The sequence below is a fragment of the Camelina sativa genome, chromosome 6, assembly GCF_000633955.1.
Source record: "Camelina sativa cultivar DH55 chromosome 6, Cs, whole genome shotgun sequence".
Lineage (NCBI taxonomy): Eukaryota > Viridiplantae > Streptophyta > Magnoliopsida > Brassicales > Brassicaceae > Camelina > Camelina sativa.
The window spans coordinates 18,816,828-18,835,078 of NC_025690.1; the positions used below are offsets into that span (position 1 = coordinate 18,816,828).

Below are 18,251 nucleotides of genomic sequence, written 5' to 3' on the forward strand. Positions count from 1 at the left end.
TTTTTTTTTTTTTTTTTTTTTTTTTTGCAGGGTAGTGAATTGGTGTGGTGACTTGTGATGCACTGTGTCTGAGGGAGCAGGAAAAGATAAAGATGGGGGTTGAGCTGTTTGAGTGGTATTGTAAGCCGGTGCCCAATGGTGTTTGGACAAAGCAAGTGGCTAATGCATTTGGTGCATACACGCCTTGTGCTACTGACTCTTTTGTGCTTAGTATCTCTCAACTGGTTCTGTTGGTTCTGTGCTTGTATCGTATATGGCTCACCTTGAAGGATCACAAGGTGGAGAGGTTCTGCTTGAGGTCAAAATTGTATAACTATTTCTTGGGTCTCTTGGCTACTTATGCTACTGCTGAGCCTTTGTTCAGATTGATCATGGGGATTTCAATTTTGGATTTGGATGGACCGGGGCTTCCTCCTTTTGAGGTGGCCTTTTTTGTTTGGTTTTAAATATTTTCTTATTAGTCGTTATGTATGTTTTGCCTAATAGATAGTGTTGTTTTTTGTGTGATTTCTTTGGCAGGCCGTTGGTTTGGGTGTCCAAGCTTTTGCTTGGGGTTCTGCAATGGTCATGATTTTTATAGAAACTAAAATTTACATCCGTGAACTCCGTTGGTATGTCAGGTTTGCTGTCATATATGCTCTCGTGGGGGATACTGTCTTGCTAAATCTTGTTCTCTCAGTCAAGGAGTTCTATAGCAGGTTAGTAAATGTTGGAGTTATACGGTTTTATGCTAGTCAATGTTCTTCTTTTATGGCCTGGTTTAGCAGGGTGAATTCATGCTTTTTTTTCATTGCAGTTATGTACTGTATCTCTACGCAAGTGAGGTGGCATCTCAGGTTAGCTCACTTAGCCTCCTTTCGAGAGTCCAAAATCGTAGAAGCGTAGCGCTGTCATAGATCTTTATTGGATGCTATGTCTAAATCAGGGTGAATTTTGGTTTTACTTCAGGTTCTGTTTGGAATCCTCTTGTTTATGCATCTTCCCAATTTGGATCCTTACCCTGGCTACATGCCAGTGCGTAATGAAACTGTTGATGATTATGAGTATGAAGAGATTTCTGATGGACAACAAATATGCCCAGAGAGACATGCAAATATATTTGACAGTAAGTCAGTTTACATTATTTTCGTTAATCAGAATTTGCAGACATAATCTCTGACCTCATTCCTGCATTTTACTGCGTAACCTAATTTTGTATATGTTCAGAACTTATTACAACTTCCATGGATCGAGAAATATATTTCAAGTGTGGCTAGTTGATAACTGGTCATTTGTTCCTTATTTGAAGATTAATAGTCGGCTATAGATTCTTCAACTTTTAAACTTCGTTTTCAGTTCTGTTAAAAACTGATTGTGACTGTAAGACATAGCGTAGTCTATATTGCCACACTGCAGTGTTTTTCACACTCCATTCTTAGACATCTTTTGTGATTCTCCCGATCCCCTTCATTTCATTTTCTTGTTTGGCCGCAGAAATCTTCTTCTCATGGATGAATCCCTTGATGACTCTGGGATCTAAAAGGCCTCTAACAGAGAAGGATGTGTGGCATCTGGACACTTGGGATCAGACTGAAACTCTGTTCATGAGGTACTCGTAATACTGATTAAATCTTGTAAAATGTAATGTAAGTGACTGACATGGGTTTTTGATAATTTATGTATCCTTTTATAGTTTCCAGCAATCCTGGGATAAGGAACTGCAAAAACCGCAACCGTGGCTGTTGAGAGCATTGAATAATAGTCTGGGAGGAAGGTTTTGGTGGGGAGGATTTTGGAAGGTACTTTCTTCTGCGTCCTTCGGGTTTCCTCTTTGATTCGTGCTTCCAAAGTCTTTCCTCTCTTTATTATGATGACATGGTTAAAGTACAATGGTCACTGGTGCCATGTCATGTTTGAATAATCTTGATTCCTTAGAATGTCCTTTAAAATTTACATGGTGTGACAGACAATCAGAAGGAAGTCGTGCGTTCTCAAATTTTTTTTAGCTGGTTCACTGTACTTACACAGATTTATTTACATTTGTATGCACAGATCGGGAATGATTGCTCACAATTTGTGGGGCCTCTTTTACTGAATCAACTTTTAAAGGTTTGTTCTTCTCCATCTTTTTTGTTGTTATTGTTGTACTAATTTGTGAGTTATTTGAATTTAGTTGACATAATATCTTCTAACTTCCATTTCGCATGGATCACAGTCGAGCTCATCTACCAACTTTTCTTGGTAGATTCAGTCTCCTAGTATTGTTTCAATATTCTTATCTAACAATATCTCTCATTTTGGTCCTCTAACTATATGCAGTCAATGCAAGAAGATGAGCCAGCTTGGAAAGGTTACATCTACGCGTTCTCAATTTTTGTTGGAGTGGTATGAACTGAAGTCCTTCTCTCTCTCTCTCTTTGAATTCTCCTCCATGAACTTGGCTAATTCTTGTCCATAGTAGACGTATCAAGTTGTGAAACTGACACCTGTGCTACCTCTGTATGCTGGGTCTAAGTTTACTCTAAATTGATTATAATAGAAACAGGAGATGTCCCCTAATGCTACTTTTAAATTTTGTTGCTCTTAAGTTCTCAATATTTGTATATTAGATAGGTTCTGGCTTTATGTAGTTTAGGGTGAGACTTAAAGCTATGGATTTATCAAGTGATTGATATTGATGACAACATTGCCAGGTATTGGGGGTGCTATGCGAAGCTCAATATTTCCAGAATGTCATGCGTGTTGGTTACCGATTGAGATCTGCTCTGGTAAATTTTAAGTTTCACTTTACTTCCAAATTTCAACCTGGTGTTCGTCATTTTGCCGTTTGTTTTATTGGGTGCAAATACCAGTGCAGATCTGTTTGCTGAAAGCCATGATTACAAATAATTTGTTTAGGAATAAGTATATCTTATAAACATGGTTTTTCTTTTCTATATACTGTATGATGCAAAAGTAAGTCTGTGCCAAAAGCACTATTCTGTTTCAGATGATTGAGTATGCTGTCTTTTCTTTCTGGAAATTACACCTTTTTCAGATCCTTCCATTAGAAAATACAAATTCAGCTTCCTGGTTCAGTTCATGCTTTGCTAGTGAAAATATTGTTATGCAGCTGCCTTTGTACAAAATGGAAGATATTTTGAACGTAGGTGATTTGCAAAATTGGTCTTCCTGTTGATGACTTATTCGTTTTGTAGATTGCTGCTGTGTTCCGCAAATCGTTGAGGCTAACTAATGAAGGCCGTAGAAAGTTTCAAACGGGAAAGATAACCAACTTAATGACAACTGATGCCGAATCTCTTCAGGTGCGTATCTCCGTCATATTTTTGATACAAATTTGCATGTTTCTCAATATCCGGGTATATTTCACAGTTTCGAGTCTGGGCTTGAATGTTCAATTTTGTCTGCAGCTGGTCTTGAATGTTTACAGTCACTGTCACTTTTTGGTCAAAAAAGTTGCATTTACTTATAATTGATTTCCTGCATGTGATCTACTGAATCTGTTTGCTAGGTCTAAGATTGCTTTCCTGCATGTGGTCTTGAAGTTGGATTTTCCCTTCTTCTATATAGTTTGTTCTTATGCCAACTAAAACTGGGTCTTGGTTAATGTTTTCCTCAACTGTGCCTGGTATCAATATTAATTATCTAATCGACCAGATGTACTTCGTACTAATTTTTCCCTCTCTGTGGCAGCAAATTTGCCAATCACTTCACACCATGTGGTCGGCTCCATTTCGTATAATTGTAGCACTGATTCTCCTCTATCAACAATTGGGTGTTGCCTCTCTCATTGGTGCATTGTTGTTGGTCCTTATGTTCCCTTTACAGGTCCACGTACCTTCTATAACTCCTCATGTTTCTCCTTTGTATTTCATATTGCTCTCCACTGTTGACTTGTTCGTTTGCACACCTAAAGGCTACCGTTTCTTCGTCTCCGTCTCCTTAACTTTTCTCTGTTGTCTTGAAACAGACTGTTATTATAAGCAAAATGCAAAAGCTGACAAAGGAAGGTCTGCATCGTACTGACAAGCGAATTGGCCTTATGAATGAGGTTTTAGCTGCAATGGATACAGTAAAGTAAGAAACTCTATAAACCAATTCTTTTTCTGGGATGCATGGTTATCAATTTGCAGGCAATTTGTACTAAACCAAAATGCCACAGGTGTTATGCTTGGGAAAACAGTTTCCAGTCCAAGGTCCAAACTGTACGTGATGATGAATTATCTTGGTTCCGGACATCACAGCTTTTGGGAGCGGTATGACAGCATAATACCACTTTTCTCTTTTTGTGTTTATATTGATCATCTTGTTGTGAGCTTTCTTCAAGTTCTTCAAACATTGGAATTGTGGGTGTGGCTATATGTTGCAATGTTTGTGCATGATTTGCATAAATTGCATTGACTATTTTAATTTATAATTCTTAAGATTGTTTATTTTGTAACTTTTGCTTGGTTTTGCCTTTGTTTTGCAGTTAAATATGTTCATACTGAACAGCATTCCTGTTCTCGTGACTATTGTTTCATTTGGTGTGTTCACATTGCTTGGAGGAGACCTGACCCCTGCACGAGCTTTTACATCGCTCTCTCTCTTTGCTGTGCTTCGTTTTCCTCTGTTCATGCTTCCAAACATTATAACTCAGGTGATTTCTTGAATCTATTGCTGCAGCCATTTCTTTCATTTCTGGTGCTGAAGAATAGTGAGGTCTTTTGCAATGCATGTGTTTAAGTAGAAATTTTGGTTCTTGTAGTTACTCTCGTTTGTTTATTAAATCTGTGAGTCATATTTTAAATTTACATGCCGGAGGGTATACTTTCTGGTGCCAGAAACAGATGCCAATGCTGACTAGTGTTTACTTGTAGGTGGTAAATGCTAATGTATCCTTAAAACGATTGGAGGAGGTGTTGGCGACAGAAGAGAGAATTCTCTTACCAAATCCTCCCATTGAACCCGGACAGCCAGCCATCTCAATAAGAAATGGAAATTTCTCTTGGGATTCTAAGGTGCCGCTTGTGTATTCTATACCATGTTCCTTCTTTCACTTTCTTTTATTACCTTTGTCAATAAAAGGTACAAAAATCAAGCTAAACGTGTTTATCTGCAGGGTGATAGGCCGACGTTGTCAAATATAAACTTGGATGTACCTCTTGGGAGCTTAGTTGCTGTGGTTGGTAGTACAGGCGAAGGAAAAACCTCTCTAATATCTGCTATCCTTGGGGAACTTCCTGCAACATCTGATGCAATGGTTACTCTCAGAGGATCAGTTGCTTATATTCCACAAGTTTCATGGATCTTCAATGCAACAGTATGTTCTTCTATTCTTTTTACATTTAAGTTGGGCTGACATTTGCAGATTTTTTTGCTATACATAATGTTGAAGTTTTTCTTTTGTCTTTTATAGTAGAACTGTATGTGTTCAAAAATGCGTCAGTTACGGGACACACTTAGTGGATAATTTCTTCAGTATTTGATTCTAAGCTGTTTTAAACAGAGGACTAATACGCATTTTCTTAATAAAACTTGTAGGTACGCGACAATATATTGTTTGGCTCTCCCTTTGACCGTGAAAAATATGAAAGGGTCATTGATGTGACTGCACTCAAGCATGACCTAGAGTTACTGCCTGTAAGTTTTGAGGAGAACTTCGTGTACTTGATAACAAGGATTTGTCTTACCTGTTCTCGTGTTTTTAATTCGTTTCAACCATTTTGTCATGCTTGGTAGGGTGGTGATCTCACGGAGATTGGAGAAAGAGGTGTTAACATCAGCGGAGGACAGAAGCAGAGGGTTTCAATGGCTAGGGCCGTTTACTCAAATTCAGATGTGTACATATTTGATGACCCCTTAAGTGCCCTTGATGCTCATGTTGGTCAACAGGTACCAACTCGTTGATTCATTTTGATAAGACTGGTCTATTTCAATTTTGCATCTAACGTACTCTAACATTTTGTTTATGGTCACTATGGCACTACTGTCAGTCTGATTTCTAGAACTAATTGTTTCAGGTGTTTGAAAAATGCATAAAAAGAGAATTGGGGCAGAAAACAAGAGTTCTTGTTACAAACCAGCTCCACTTCCTATCGCAAGTGGATAGAATTGTACTTGTCCATGAAGGCACAGTGAAAGAGGAAGGAACATATGAAGAGCTATCCAATAATGGCCCTTTGTTCCAGAGGTTAATGGAAAATGCTGGGAAGGTGGAAGAATATTCAGAAGAAAATGGAGAAGCTGTGGCCGATCAAACGGCAGTACAACCAGTTGCGAATGGGAACACAAATGGTCTTCAGATGAATGGAAGTGACGATAAGAAATCCAAGGAAGGAAATAAAAAAGGAGGAAAATCTGTCCTCATCAAGCAAGAAGAACGTGAAACCGGAGTTGTGAGTTGGAGAGTCCTGAAGAGGTAACTTGAACATTTGGCTTTTGCACTCTTAATATCTGTTTGCAACTTCCCCTAAAGTCGAAACTGTATCTGTATGTATTTCTTCTTGGTCCAACAAGTCCATTTATTTGATGTGTTTTACAACAAACAAAGCATTATTCCATATGTATATTGGCTGAAACTGCGGAATACCAAAATGACTTTTCCAGTCTTACCATGTTTACAGGTACCAGGATGCACTTGGAGGGGCATGGGTAGTGATGATTCTCCTTTCATGCTACGTCTTGACAGAAGTATTTCGTGTTAGCAGCAGCACGTGGTTGAGTGAGTGGACTGATGCAGGAACTCCAAAGAGTCATGGACCCCTTTTCTACAATCTCATATATGCACTTCTCTCGTTTGGACAGGTATGAATTAGATTTTCTTGATGAATGAATGATGAGATAACAACATAACATATATAGCTGTAACTTTGAGAAAATAGTGGCGGAGGTGGAAAAAGTTAAAGTTAGGGATATTTTTGCTGAGACTCTTTCTTCTTGCTTTCAGGTTTTGGTGACATTGACCAATTCATATTGGTTGATTATGTCCAGTCTTTATGCAGCTAAGAAGTTACACGACAATATGCTTCATTCCATACTAAGGGCCCCGATGTCCTTCTTTCATACCAATCCACTAGGACGGATAATCAATCGATTCGCAAAAGATCTGGGTGATATTGATCGAACTGTGGCCGTCTTTGTAAACATGTTTATGGGTCAAGTCTCACAGCTTATTTCAACTGTTGTCTTGATTGGCATTGTAAGCACTTTGTCCTTATGGGCCATCATGCCACTCCTGGTCTTGTTTTATGGAGCGTATCTTTATTACCAGGTAATATACCTTCTAACCGCGGCATTTAAATAATTAAGATCTAGTATACAGATGATTGATTGATCTATTTGTCATGTCTTCGAGTTCCTTTGGTCCTTAAGTTGTCTACACTCATCTGACAGCAAAATCTTGCAAATGTGTTGTGTGTTAACCATTTTTCTTATTGCAGAACACTGCCCGTGAGGTTAAGCGTATGGATTCAATTTCAAGATCGCCCGTTTATGCACAATTTGGAGAGGCATTGAATGGCTTATCAACTATCCGTGCTTACAAAGCATATGATCGGATGGCTGACATCAACGGAAGATCAATGGATAATAACATCAGATTCACTCTTGTCAACATGGGTGCCAATCGGTGGCTCGGAATCCGTTTAGAAACTCTTGGTGGTCTTATGATTTGGCTGACAGCATCGTTTGCTGTCATGCAGAATGGACGAGCGGAGAACCAACAGGAATTTGCATCTACAATGGGTTTGCTTCTCAGTTATGCCTTAAATATTACTAGCTTGTTAACAGGTGTTTTGAGACTTGCGAGTTTGGCGGAGAATAGTCTAAACGCAGTCGAGCGTGTTGGCAACTATATAGAGACACCGCCAGAGGCTCCACCTGTCATTGAAAACAACCGTCCACCTCCTGGATGGCCATCATCTGGATCCATAAAATTTGAGGATGTTGTTCTCCGTTACCGCCCTCAGTTACCCCCTGTGCTTCATGGGGTTTCTTTCTTCATTCATCCAACAGACAAAGTGGGGATTGTTGGAAGGACTGGTGCTGGGAAGTCAAGCCTATTGAATGCGTTATTTAGAATTGTGGAGGTGGAAAAAGGAAGGATCTTAATCGACGAGTGTGACATTGGCAAGTTTGGACTGATGGACCTACGTAAAGTGCTCGGGATCATTCCACAGTCACCAGTTCTTTTCTCAGGAACTGTGAGATTCAATCTCGATCCATTTGGTGAACATAATGATGCTGATCTTTGGGAGTCTCTAGAGAGGGCACACTTGAAGGATACCATTCGCAGAAATCCTCTTGGTCTTGATGCTGAGGTACTCAGCTACCATTTGTATCTTGAGATTTAATGGCTACCTGTATTAATATGGAGTCTCCTTTTTAAATGGTAATAACTGATTTTGAGTCTTTGTTGTTGCGTTCCACTTCAGGTTTCCGAGGCAGGAGAGAATTTCAGTGTGGGACAGAGGCAGTTGTTGAGTCTTTCACGTGCGCTGTTGCGGAGATCTAAGATACTCGTCCTTGATGAAGCAACTGCTGCTGTTGATGTTAGAACTGATGCCCTCATTCAGAAGACTATCCGAGAAGAATTCAAGTCATGCACGATGCTCATCATCGCTCACCGTCTCAATACCATCATTGACTGTGACAAGATTCTCGTGCTTGATTCCGGAAGAGTATGAACTTGCTTTTCAAACACTCACTCTTTCAATCTCACACTCTACTTGTTTCTCAGTTAACTCAGGTTCTATTCCAAATTGTCAACTCAGGTTCAAGAATTTAGTTCACCGGAGAACCTTCTTTCAAATGAAGGAAGCTCTTTCTCGAAGATGGTTCAAAGCACTGGAGCTGCGAATGCTGAGTACTTGCGTANATGGTCTTCAGATGAATGGAAGTGACGATAAGAAATCCAAGGAAGGAAATAAAAAAGGAGGAAAATCTGTCCTCATCAAGCAAGAAGAACGTGAAACCGGAGTTGTGAGTTGGAGAGTCCTGAAGAGGTAACTTGAACATTTGGCTTTTGCACTCTTAATATCTGTTTGCAACTTCCCCTAAAGTCGAAACTGTATCTGTATGTATTTCTTCTTGGTCCAACAAGTCCATTTATTTGATGTGTTTTACAACAAACAAAGCATTATTCCATATGTATATTGGCTGAAACTGCGGAATACCAAAATGACTTTTCCAGTCTTACCATGTTTACAGGTACCAGGATGCACTTGGAGGGGCATGGGTAGTGATGATTCTCCTTTCATGCTACGTCTTGACAGAAGTATTTCGTGTTAGCAGCAGCACGTGGTTGAGTGAGTGGACTGATGCAGGAACTCCAAAGAGTCATGGACCCCTTTTCTACAATCTCATATATGCACTTCTCTCGTTTGGACAGGTATGAATTAGATTTTCTTGATGAATGAATGATGAGATAACAACATAACATATATAGCTGTAACTTTGAGAAAATAGTGGCGGAGGTGGAAAAAGTTAAAGTTAGGGATATTTTTGCTGAGACTCTTTCTTCTTGCTTTCAGGTTTTGGTGACATTGACCAATTCATATTGGTTGATTATGTCCAGTCTTTATGCAGCTAAGAAGTTACACGACAATATGCTTCATTCCATACTAAGGGCCCCGATGTCCTTCTTTCATACCAATCCACTAGGACGGATAATCAATCGATTCGCAAAAGATCTGGGTGATATTGATCGAACTGTGGCCGTCTTTGTAAACATGTTTATGGGTCAAGTCTCACAGCTCATTTCAACTGTTGTCTTGATTGGCATTGTAAGCACTTTGTCCTTATGGGCCATCATGCCCCTCCTGGTCTTGTTTTATGGAGCGTATCTTTATTACCAGGTAATATACCTTCTAACCGCGGCATTTAAATAATTAAGTTCTAGTATACAGATGATTGATTGATCTATTTGTCATGTCTTCGAGTTCCTTTGGTCCTTAAGTTGTCTTCACTCATATGTGACAGCAAAAGTCTTGGACATGTGTTGTGTGTTAACCATTTTTCTTATTGCAGAACACTGCCCGTGAGGTTAAGCGTATGGATTCAATTTCAAGATCGCCCGTTTATGCACAGTTTGGAGAGGCATTGAATGGCTTATCAACTATCCGTGCTTACAAAGCATATGATCGGATGGCTGAAATCAACGGAAGATCAATGGATAATAACATCAGATTCACTCTTGTCAACATGGGTGCCAATCGGTGGCTCGGAATCCGTTTAGAAACTCTTGGTGGTCTTATGATTTGGCTGACAGCATCGTTTGCTGTCATGCAGAATGGACGAGCGGAGAACCAACAGGAATTTGCATCTACAATGGGTTTGCTTCTCAGTTATGCCTTAAATATTACTAGCTTGTTAACAGGTGTTTTGAGACTTGCGAGTTTGGCTGAGAATAGTCTAAACGCGGTCGAGCGTGTTGGCAACTATATAGAGACACCGCCAGAAGCTCCACCTGTCATTGAAAACAACCGTCCACCTCCTGGATGGCCATCATNTTCTAGTATACAGATGATTGATTGATCTATTTGTCATGTCTTCGAGTTCCTTTGGTCCTTAAGTTGTCTTCACTCATATGTGACAGCAAAAGTCTTGGACATGTGTTGTGTGTTAACCATTTTTCTTATTGCAGAACACTGCCCGTGAGGTTAAGCGTATGGATTCAATTTCAAGATCGCCCGTTTATGCACAGTTTGGAGAGGCATTGAATGGCTTATCAACTATCCGTGCTTACAAAGCATATGATCGGATGGCTGAAATCAACGGAAGATCAATGGATAATAACATCAGATTCACTCTTGTCAACATGGGTGCCAATCGGTGGCTCGGAATCCGTTTAGAAACTCTTGGTGGTCTTATGATTTGGCTGACAGCATCGTTTGCTGTCATGCAGAATGGACGAGCGGAGAACCAACAGGAATTTGCATCTACAATGGGTTTGCTTCTCAGTTATGCCTTAAATATTACTAGCTTGTTAACAGGTGTTTTGAGACTTGCGAGTTTGGCGGAGAATAGTCTAAACGCAGTCGAGCGTGTTGGCAACTATATAGAGACACCGCCAGAGGCTCCACCTGTCATTGAAAACAACCGTCCACCTCCTGGATGGCCATCATCTGGATCCATAAAATTTGAGGATGTTGTTCTCCGTTACCGCCCTCAGTTACCCCCTGTGCTTCATGGGGTTTCTTTCTTCATTCATCCAACAGACAAAGTGGGGATTGTTGGAAGGACTGGTGCTGGGAAGTCAAGCCTATTGAATGCGTTATTTAGAATTGTGGAGGTGGAAAAAGGAAGGATCTTAATCGACGAGTGTGACATTGGCAAGTTTGGACTGATGGACCTACGTAAAGTGCTCGGGATCATTCCACAGTCACCAGTTCTTTTCTCAGGAACTGTGAGATTCAATCTCGATCCATTTGGTGAACATAATGATGCTGATCTTTGGGAGTCTCTAGAGAGGGCACACTTGAAGGATACCATTCGCAGAAATCCTCTTGGTCTTGATGCTGAGGTACTCAGCTACCATTTGTATCTTGAGATTTAATGGCTACCTGTATTAATATGGAGTCTCCTTTTTAAATGGTAATAACTGATTTTGAGTCTTTGTTGTTGCGTTCCACTTCAGGTTTCCGAGGCAGGAGAGAATTTCAGTGTGGGACAGAGGCAGTTGTTGAGTCTTTCACGTGCGCTGTTGCGGAGATCTAAGATACTCGTCCTTGATGAAGCAACTGCTGCTGTTGATGTTAGAACTGATGCCCTCATTCAGAAGACTATCCGAGAAGAATTCAAGTCATGCACGATGCTCATCATCGCTCACCGTCTCAATACCATCATTGACTGTGACAAAATTCTCGTCCTTGATTCCGGAAGAGTATGAACTTGATTTTCAAACACTCACTCTTTCAATCTCACACTCCACTTGTTTCTCAGTTAACCTGTTCTATTCCAAATTGTCAACTCAGGTTCAAGAATTTAGTTCACCGGAGAACCTTCTTTCAAATGAAGGAAGCTCTTTCTCGAAGATGGTTCAAAGCACTGGAGCTGCGAATGCTGAGTACTTGCGTAATTTAGTTCTCGACAACAAGCGTGCCAGAGATGACTCACAACACGTACAAGGCCAGAGGAAGTGGTTAGCTTCTTCTCGCTGGGCTGCAGCCGCTCAGTTTGCTTTGGCTGCGAGTCTTACTTCGTCGCACAACGATCTTCAAAGCCTTGAAATTGAAGATGATAGCAGCATTTTGAAGAGAACAAACGACGCGGTTGTGACTCTGCGCAGTGTTCTCGAGGGGAAACACGACAAAGAGATTGCAGAGTCTCTTGAGGAACATAATATCTCTAGAGAGGGATGGTTGTCATCACTCTATAGAATGGTTGAAGGTAAATAAATTTATCATAGAAATCTCTCTACAAATATGATTCTATATGCAAAATCTTAATCATCACACCGAAACATTAAAGTCCATTTTCGTGCTCTTATCTTGAACGTTTGTTTTCTGCTGTCTATATTTTCAGGGCTTGCAGTGATGAGTAGATTGGCAAGGAACCGAATGCAACAACCAGATTACAATTTCGAAGGAAATTCATTTGACTGGGACAATGTCGAGATGTAGATAAGTTCAAGTTAAGCTAGGTATCATCGTCCTTCCTACAGAAACATTTTCTTACCTTGACTGAAATTAAGAATTTTGGATTCCTTAAGTTCCATTCTCATAAACTAAACTAAAGAAAATCAAAGATTGTTGTGTATTTCCTGCTAAATAGAGTAACCATTGTTGTGTACTTCCTACTAAATAGAGTAGTTACTTGAGTATCCTTCTGACTCGTAAATGGGATTCTTGAATACTCGGAAACCAATAATACCCCCGTTTCAGATTTGATGATAGAGACTAGAGAGTGTTTATAATTAAGGACTTGTCATGCAATTTTGGAGCTGGAAAAAGTTGTAAACATGAGTTTCTCTACAGTCGTTCATATACAAAAACCTCATCACTGTAGCACTAGAAAGAAACAAACATCAAGAAGCAAGCTCCTGAAACCTCAAGAAGGGAATGAGGTCCTTTTTTAGGGTTGAGATTCATCGGAATCTTGGGATGTTTTGGAAACATCTGTACTGGTTTGGCCATGAACGGATTCAAACCCATTGGCAAAGACATTAGCAAGAGCAGTCAACACCTGAAACACATTGGGAAGGCTTGACTTGAGGTTGTCCAGTGTCATTCTCTTACTAACCTCGACTGAGTTTAAGTACTTAGCTTTCTCAATGTCCACTCGTTTCCTCAAGGCTTCAATCTTGGCTTGTTTGATTGACAACGGATGCTTAGAACCCAAACTCGTTGAGCTTAATTCCTCCTCTTCCATTGCTGAAATTCCCTCGAGCCTTCTTTCGATTTCAGCCAGTGAAATTTGCTCTTTCTCCAACCTCCTTTCAAGTTTATTACATTTCCTCCGCAGGTTGTATTCTTCAGCTTGTTGATGAATAACAGATTTAATTGACATCAGAAAGCTTTTAATGGCTTCTGAAGCCACCTGCGCCACCCAAAAGAGTTGCATTTGCTTATATTAAAGACGGCTTTCATAAAGCCAAGAACCAGAAAAAATATATATAAGTTGCAAGTGATTAGAGAACCTTATCAGGGAGCTTTTCAAATACAAGCTGCCATTCTTTGCAGAGCTTACGAGCAGCAACAGGCAAGCTGCTTCTTTGGTTTTCTTCATTAGAGAGGCGATCAGTAAGTTGGATCCACGTACAGAGTGTTTTCACGTATTCTCGCTGAGAATTTACTAACTTGCAAAAGCTGTTGTACCAGCAAGTAACCTCGGTCTCTAGTTGATTAACCGCCTGTCGTTTGTATTCCGAACTGAGATCTATACTAGGGTAATCTGGAAGATGGTTCAGTTGCTGGGATATATGAATTTGGACTTGATGGCACTTGAGCATTGTTTTCCACATATGTGCTAGCCTGTGCATATTAAGACCAAAGAAATCTTGAGAAGCAGTATATGCAAATCGCATATAAGGCATGCTTTCCAATAAGATGGCCAGCAAAAGAGTGGTCGTGGAGTTTACCCAGAAGTTAAAGCAACTAGCTGTGGATATAGCTCATCATTGATCAAGTTAAGCATACAGGAGCCTGTTGTAGTTATGGAATCATCTAGACGTTGTATCTCGGTTTCCAAATTCTCCAAAGACAAGCGTGCCTTCTCCATTTTGCTCAAATCATAGTTTTCCCCATCTTGCTTTGGCAGTAATGCAGACTTCCTCTCATGCTCCACTTTGGCAACTTCTTTGTTCTGATCAGAGAATAAAACTTAGCATTTCTTGTTGAATCTGATAATCTAACATCGAAAAGAGTTGGATCAACTATCTCTTACTCTGACTAGCTGGTAAAGTTTCTTCTCAGCTTTGTATAGCTTCTCAAGTGTGCTGCAGTGAGCTCCAGGCCTACAGGGTTCAACAGCACCACTTGTTGTAGTATCTTTTCCCAACTGAAGAGACTTTGAAGACCAGCTCCATGACAATGCACTGAATACCTTTGCAGAACTGCTTCTTTTACCTGCGAGCCACATAATTATTATAACATATACAACACGAATCAGAATCTGTGGTTGGTCCAACACCCAAAAAGTTTAAAAATTTAGGTCACCGTTGATAAATATCAAGTAAATTCTCAGTGAGTCACTTACTTCTTGTTTCTTGGTACCTGAAAGGATCAACAGTATCCCTACTGTTGATGTCTATTATCACAGCTATCTCTTTCTCGCAACCCGATGCTTTTAGAAAGTAATCATCCAACTCTCTGATGATCCCTTCTAAGGTCTTCCTGATCCTACAATCAGTCACACGAGTGTTCTGCAGACTTTTACCAGAGCAGCTTGTCATGGATGAGTTATCATCCATAACTTCTCCCAACTTAAACTTTAAACGCCGTGGCTTCTTCGTGTCACAGCCACCGATAGCCTCTATCTGATGAACACTTAAATCAAGGCAATCATCTCCTGCTTCTTGTTGCTCATCTTCTTCCTCAAACTGAGACTTCGTCTCCGCCCAATTCTCCTCTTCAGCTTGCTGAACTTGTTGTTTTTTCTTCAGCACAGTTTGTGTAACTACATTGTCACCATTTGGATGATTATCCAGCTCCAGTGAGTCAAAAGGGTTCCAAATGTTCCAAGAATTCGGCAATGGAGGCGGAGGAGTAGCACCACTNTAATGGCTTCTGAAGTCACCTGCGCCACCCAAAAGAGTTGCATTTGCTTATATTAAAGACGGCTTTCATAAAGCCAAGAACCAGAAAAAATATATATAAGTTGCAAGTGATTAGAGAACCTTATCAGGGAGCTTTTCAAATACAAGCTGCCATTCTTTGCAGAGCTTACGAGCAGCAACAGGCAAGCTGCTTCTTTGGTTTTCTTCATTAGAGAGGCGATCAGTAAGTTGGATCCACGTACAGAGTGTTTTCACGTATTCCCGCTGAGAATTTACTAACTTGCAAAAGCTGTTGTACCAGCAAGTAACCTCGGTCTCTAGTTGATTAACCGCCTGTCGTTTGTATTCCGAACTGAGATCTATACTAGGGTAATCTGGAAGATGGTTCAGTTGCTGGGATATATGAATTTGGACTTGATGGCACTTGAGCATTGTTTTCCACATATGTGCTAGCCTGTGCATATTAAGACCAAAGAAATCTTGAGAAGCAGTATATGCAAATCGCATATAAGGCATGCTTTCCAATAAGATGGCCAGCAAAAGAGTGGTCGTGGAGTTTACCCAGAAGTTAAAGCAACTAGCTGTGGATATAGCTCATCATTGATCAAGTTAAGCATACAGGAGCCTGTTGTAGTTATGGAATCATCTAGACGTTGTATCTCGGTTTCCAAATTCTCCAAAGACAAGCGTGCCTTCTCCATTTTGCTCAAATCATAGTTTTCCCCATCTTGCTTTGGCAGTAATGCAGACTTCCTCTCATGCTCCACTTTGGCAACTTCTTTGTTCTGATCAGAGAATAAAACTTAGCATTTCTTGTTGAATCTGATAATCTAACATCGAAAAGAGTTGGATCAACTATCTCTTACTCTGACTAGCTGGTAAAGTTTCTTCTCAGCTTTGTATAGCTTCTCAAGTGTGCTGCAGTGAGCTCCAGGCCTACAGGGTTCAACAGCACCACTTGTTGTAGTATCTTTTCCCAACTGAAGAGACTTTGAAGACCAGCTCCATGACAATGCACTGAATACCTTTGCAGAACTGCTTCTTTTACCTGCGAGCCACATAATTATTATAACATATACAACACGAATCAGAATCTGTGGTTGGTCCAACACCCAAAAAGTTTAAAAATTTAGGTCACCGTTGATAAATATCAAGTAAATTCTCAGTGAGTCACTTACTTCTTGTTTCTTGGTACCTGAAAGGATCAACAGTATCCCTACTGTTGATGTCTATTATCACAGCTATCTCTTTCTCGCAACCCGATGCTTTTAGAAAGTAATCATCCAACTCTCTGATGATCCCTTCTAAGGTCTTCCTGATCCTACAATCAGTCACACGAGTGTTCTGCAGACTTTTACCAGAGCAGCTTGTCATGGATGAGTTATCATCCATAACTTCTCCCAACTTAAACTTTAAACGCCGTGGCTTCTTCGTGTCACAGCCACCGATAGCCTCTATCTGATGAACACTTAAATCAAGGCAATCATCTCCTGCTTCTTGTTGCTCATCTTCTTCCTCAAACTGAGACTTCGTCTCCGCCCAATTCTCCTCTTCAGCTTGCTGAACTTGTTGTTTTTTCTTCAGCACAGTTTGTGTAACTACATTGTCACCATTTGGATGATTATCCAGCTCCAGTGAGTCAAAAGGGTTCCAAATGTTCCAAGAATTCGGCAATGGAGGCGGAGGAGTAGCACCACTTCCGTCGTTACCACCATCGATATCTGCAGCACCCTCTTCCTCATCATCAACCAATTCATGTCTAGTATCAGGATTTCTCAAATCCGGGCTAAATGGAGGAGGTGGTGGGGGTGAAGGAGGCAGTGTAGGAGGGGGCGAAGGAGGCAAAGGAAAACTTAAACCATAACTAGTGTTTTCAAGCTCCAAGGTCTCAGACTCGGTGAATTGCCCAAGAGTAACACCAGTGTTCCTCAAAGCTCTAAGATAAGCCAACTGTGCATCAGCAAATTCTCCCCTGAACCCTAATAACTTTTTCATTAGCCTCTTCCTCTGCCTACACACTAAAACCTTTTCTTCATTATCAATGCTTGAAGCAGCACAACCCATTTCTTCCCTTTTCCCTTCTTTCACTTACAATCTCAAAATCGAGGATGGCTAAAAATAGCTCTTTCTTTGAAAATGTACAACGGATTCAAACCAAAGGCCTAAGCTTTTTTAACTTACAGATTTCATCAGAAACAGAAATAGGCAAAAAGGGTTGGAGAAAGAGTACCGAAAGCTCCTTATTTTATTTTTGTTTTGTTGCTTTCGTCACTTTCAGAGAAAGTGTTCTAAGGGCATGAGATGAGAGGACAGCAAACTAATCTTCCAATGTGCTTTCGGAGAACATACCAACGAAGCTCGCGAATGATTAATCTTTTAAAAGGAACCGCCTTTATCTCTCTCTCTCTCTCTCTCGAGAAACTAAGTTCGAAGAGAAAGGTAAAAGAGGAGACTTTGATCCACGGAAACACCAACTTCGTAAAAAGGTCAAAAGATTGGTCCAAGAGCGAGCTCCCAAAAAAAAAAGAACAGCAATAAAAACGATTCAATTAGAAACACAAATGTGGAAAGATAGTATGAGAGGAAATGAGTTTAGAAATTTCAGAAAGCAAAATTGCATGACTATATATATATTTATTTTATTTTAGCACAGGTTATGACATGGAACCTGGTACAAAGAAAGAGACATTGTTCAATTTCACTTTTTAATATTTAATATTTTCCTTGTTTGTTTAAAAAAAAAGAAATTCAAGGAATTAAAAAAAAAATTCAAGGAAAATTTTAAAATTTATATGGAGGAGGCAACTACCAAAAATTGAAAGAATTTTTTCTTTTTTACCAGTCCTCTATAAATTAAGGGAGAGAATGGAGAACAAAAAAGAAACTGGTGTGACAAACAAAAAATTTAAAGAAATTCATAGAAGATTTTTAAAGTTTGAATCTAAAAGAAATTGCAATTCATTGTGACAAACAAAAAAGAGAAACTTATTAGTTTTTTTTTTTTTAAACGCCATAACACGATAGCAATAATTTATCCGACCAAAGTCATAAAAAAGGAAAAGAAAGAATATCCTTT

General features: G+C 39.9%; 2 protein-coding genes across 3 annotated transcripts in view; one reads left to right on the forward strand and one right to left on the reverse strand.

The window, feature by feature from the left end:
• Positions 1-12,845, forward strand: part of LOC104792222 (ABC transporter C family member 2) — a 13,865-nt gene extending 1,020 nt beyond the window's left edge. The window contains exons 2-28 of the mRNA XM_010518316.2: positions 31-422; positions 520-698; positions 797-836; positions 949-1,105; positions 1,474-1,588; positions 1,673-1,778; positions 2,032-2,088; positions 2,299-2,364; positions 2,673-2,747; positions 3,177-3,284; positions 3,673-3,807; positions 3,950-4,056; positions 4,142-4,235; positions 4,451-4,618; positions 4,839-4,979; positions 5,081-5,281; positions 5,503-5,601; positions 5,701-5,853; positions 5,982-6,255; positions 8,840-8,963; positions 9,169-9,349; positions 9,492-9,815; positions 9,988-10,453; positions 11,070-11,482; positions 11,597-11,842; positions 11,934-12,348; positions 12,484-12,845. Coding sequence (XP_010516618.1) covers positions 93-422; positions 520-698; positions 797-836; positions 949-1,105; positions 1,474-1,588; positions 1,673-1,778; positions 2,032-2,088; positions 2,299-2,364; positions 2,673-2,747; positions 3,177-3,284; positions 3,673-3,807; positions 3,950-4,056; positions 4,142-4,235; positions 4,451-4,618; positions 4,839-4,979; positions 5,081-5,281; positions 5,503-5,601; positions 5,701-5,853; positions 5,982-6,255; positions 8,840-8,963; positions 9,169-9,349; positions 9,492-9,815; positions 9,988-10,453; positions 11,070-11,482; positions 11,597-11,842; positions 11,934-12,348; positions 12,484-12,581 — 4,872 coding nt within the window. The 5' untranslated portion in view covers positions 31-92 and the 3' untranslated portion in view covers positions 12,582-12,845. The remainder of the gene's footprint in view (positions 1-30; positions 423-519; positions 699-796; positions 837-948; positions 1,106-1,473; positions 1,589-1,672; positions 1,779-2,031; positions 2,089-2,298; positions 2,365-2,672; positions 2,748-3,176; positions 3,285-3,672; positions 3,808-3,949; positions 4,057-4,141; positions 4,236-4,450; positions 4,619-4,838; positions 4,980-5,080; positions 5,282-5,502; positions 5,602-5,700; positions 5,854-5,981; positions 6,256-8,839; positions 8,964-9,168; positions 9,350-9,491; positions 9,816-9,987; positions 10,454-11,069; positions 11,483-11,596; positions 11,843-11,933; positions 12,349-12,483) is intronic.
• On the reverse strand, positions 12,927-17,760 carry LOC104792223. Of its 2 annotated transcripts, XM_010518317.2 has the most exons (6): positions 16,870-17,760; positions 14,656-15,171; positions 14,344-14,525; positions 14,039-14,262; positions 13,598-13,931; positions 12,927-13,497 (listed from the first exon to the last, which is right to left on the reverse strand). In XM_010518317.2, the coding sequence occupies exons 1-6, from the start codon at positions 17,237-17,239 to the stop codon at positions 13,033-13,035; spliced, it is 2,091 nt and encodes a 696-aa protein (XP_010516619.1). In that variant the 5' UTR covers positions 17,240-17,760; the 3' UTR covers positions 12,927-13,032. The 2 variants fall into 2 exon arrangements, with proteins under 2 accessions (XP_010516619.1, XP_010516620.1); XM_010518318.2 differs by lacking the exons at positions 12,927-13,497; positions 13,598-13,931; positions 14,039-14,262; positions 14,344-14,525; positions 14,656-15,171 and adding exons at positions 15,208-15,629; positions 15,737-15,960; positions 16,042-16,223 and having other exon boundaries at positions 16,354-17,760.

Coding starts and splice junctions, on each gene's coding strand:
- LOC104792223 (XM_010518317.2), bottom strand. CDS start 17,239: ATGGGTTGTGCTGCTTCAAGCATTGATAATGAAGAAAAGGTTTTAGTG. Junction 13,932..14,038: donor CTAGTTGCTTTAACTTCTGG/GTAAACTCCACG, acceptor TAATATGCACAG/GCTAGCACATATGTGGAAAA. Junction 13,498..13,597: donor TTGAAAAGCTCCCTGATAAG/GTTCTCTAATCA, acceptor TGGGTGGCGCAG/GTGGCTTCAGAAGCCATTAA.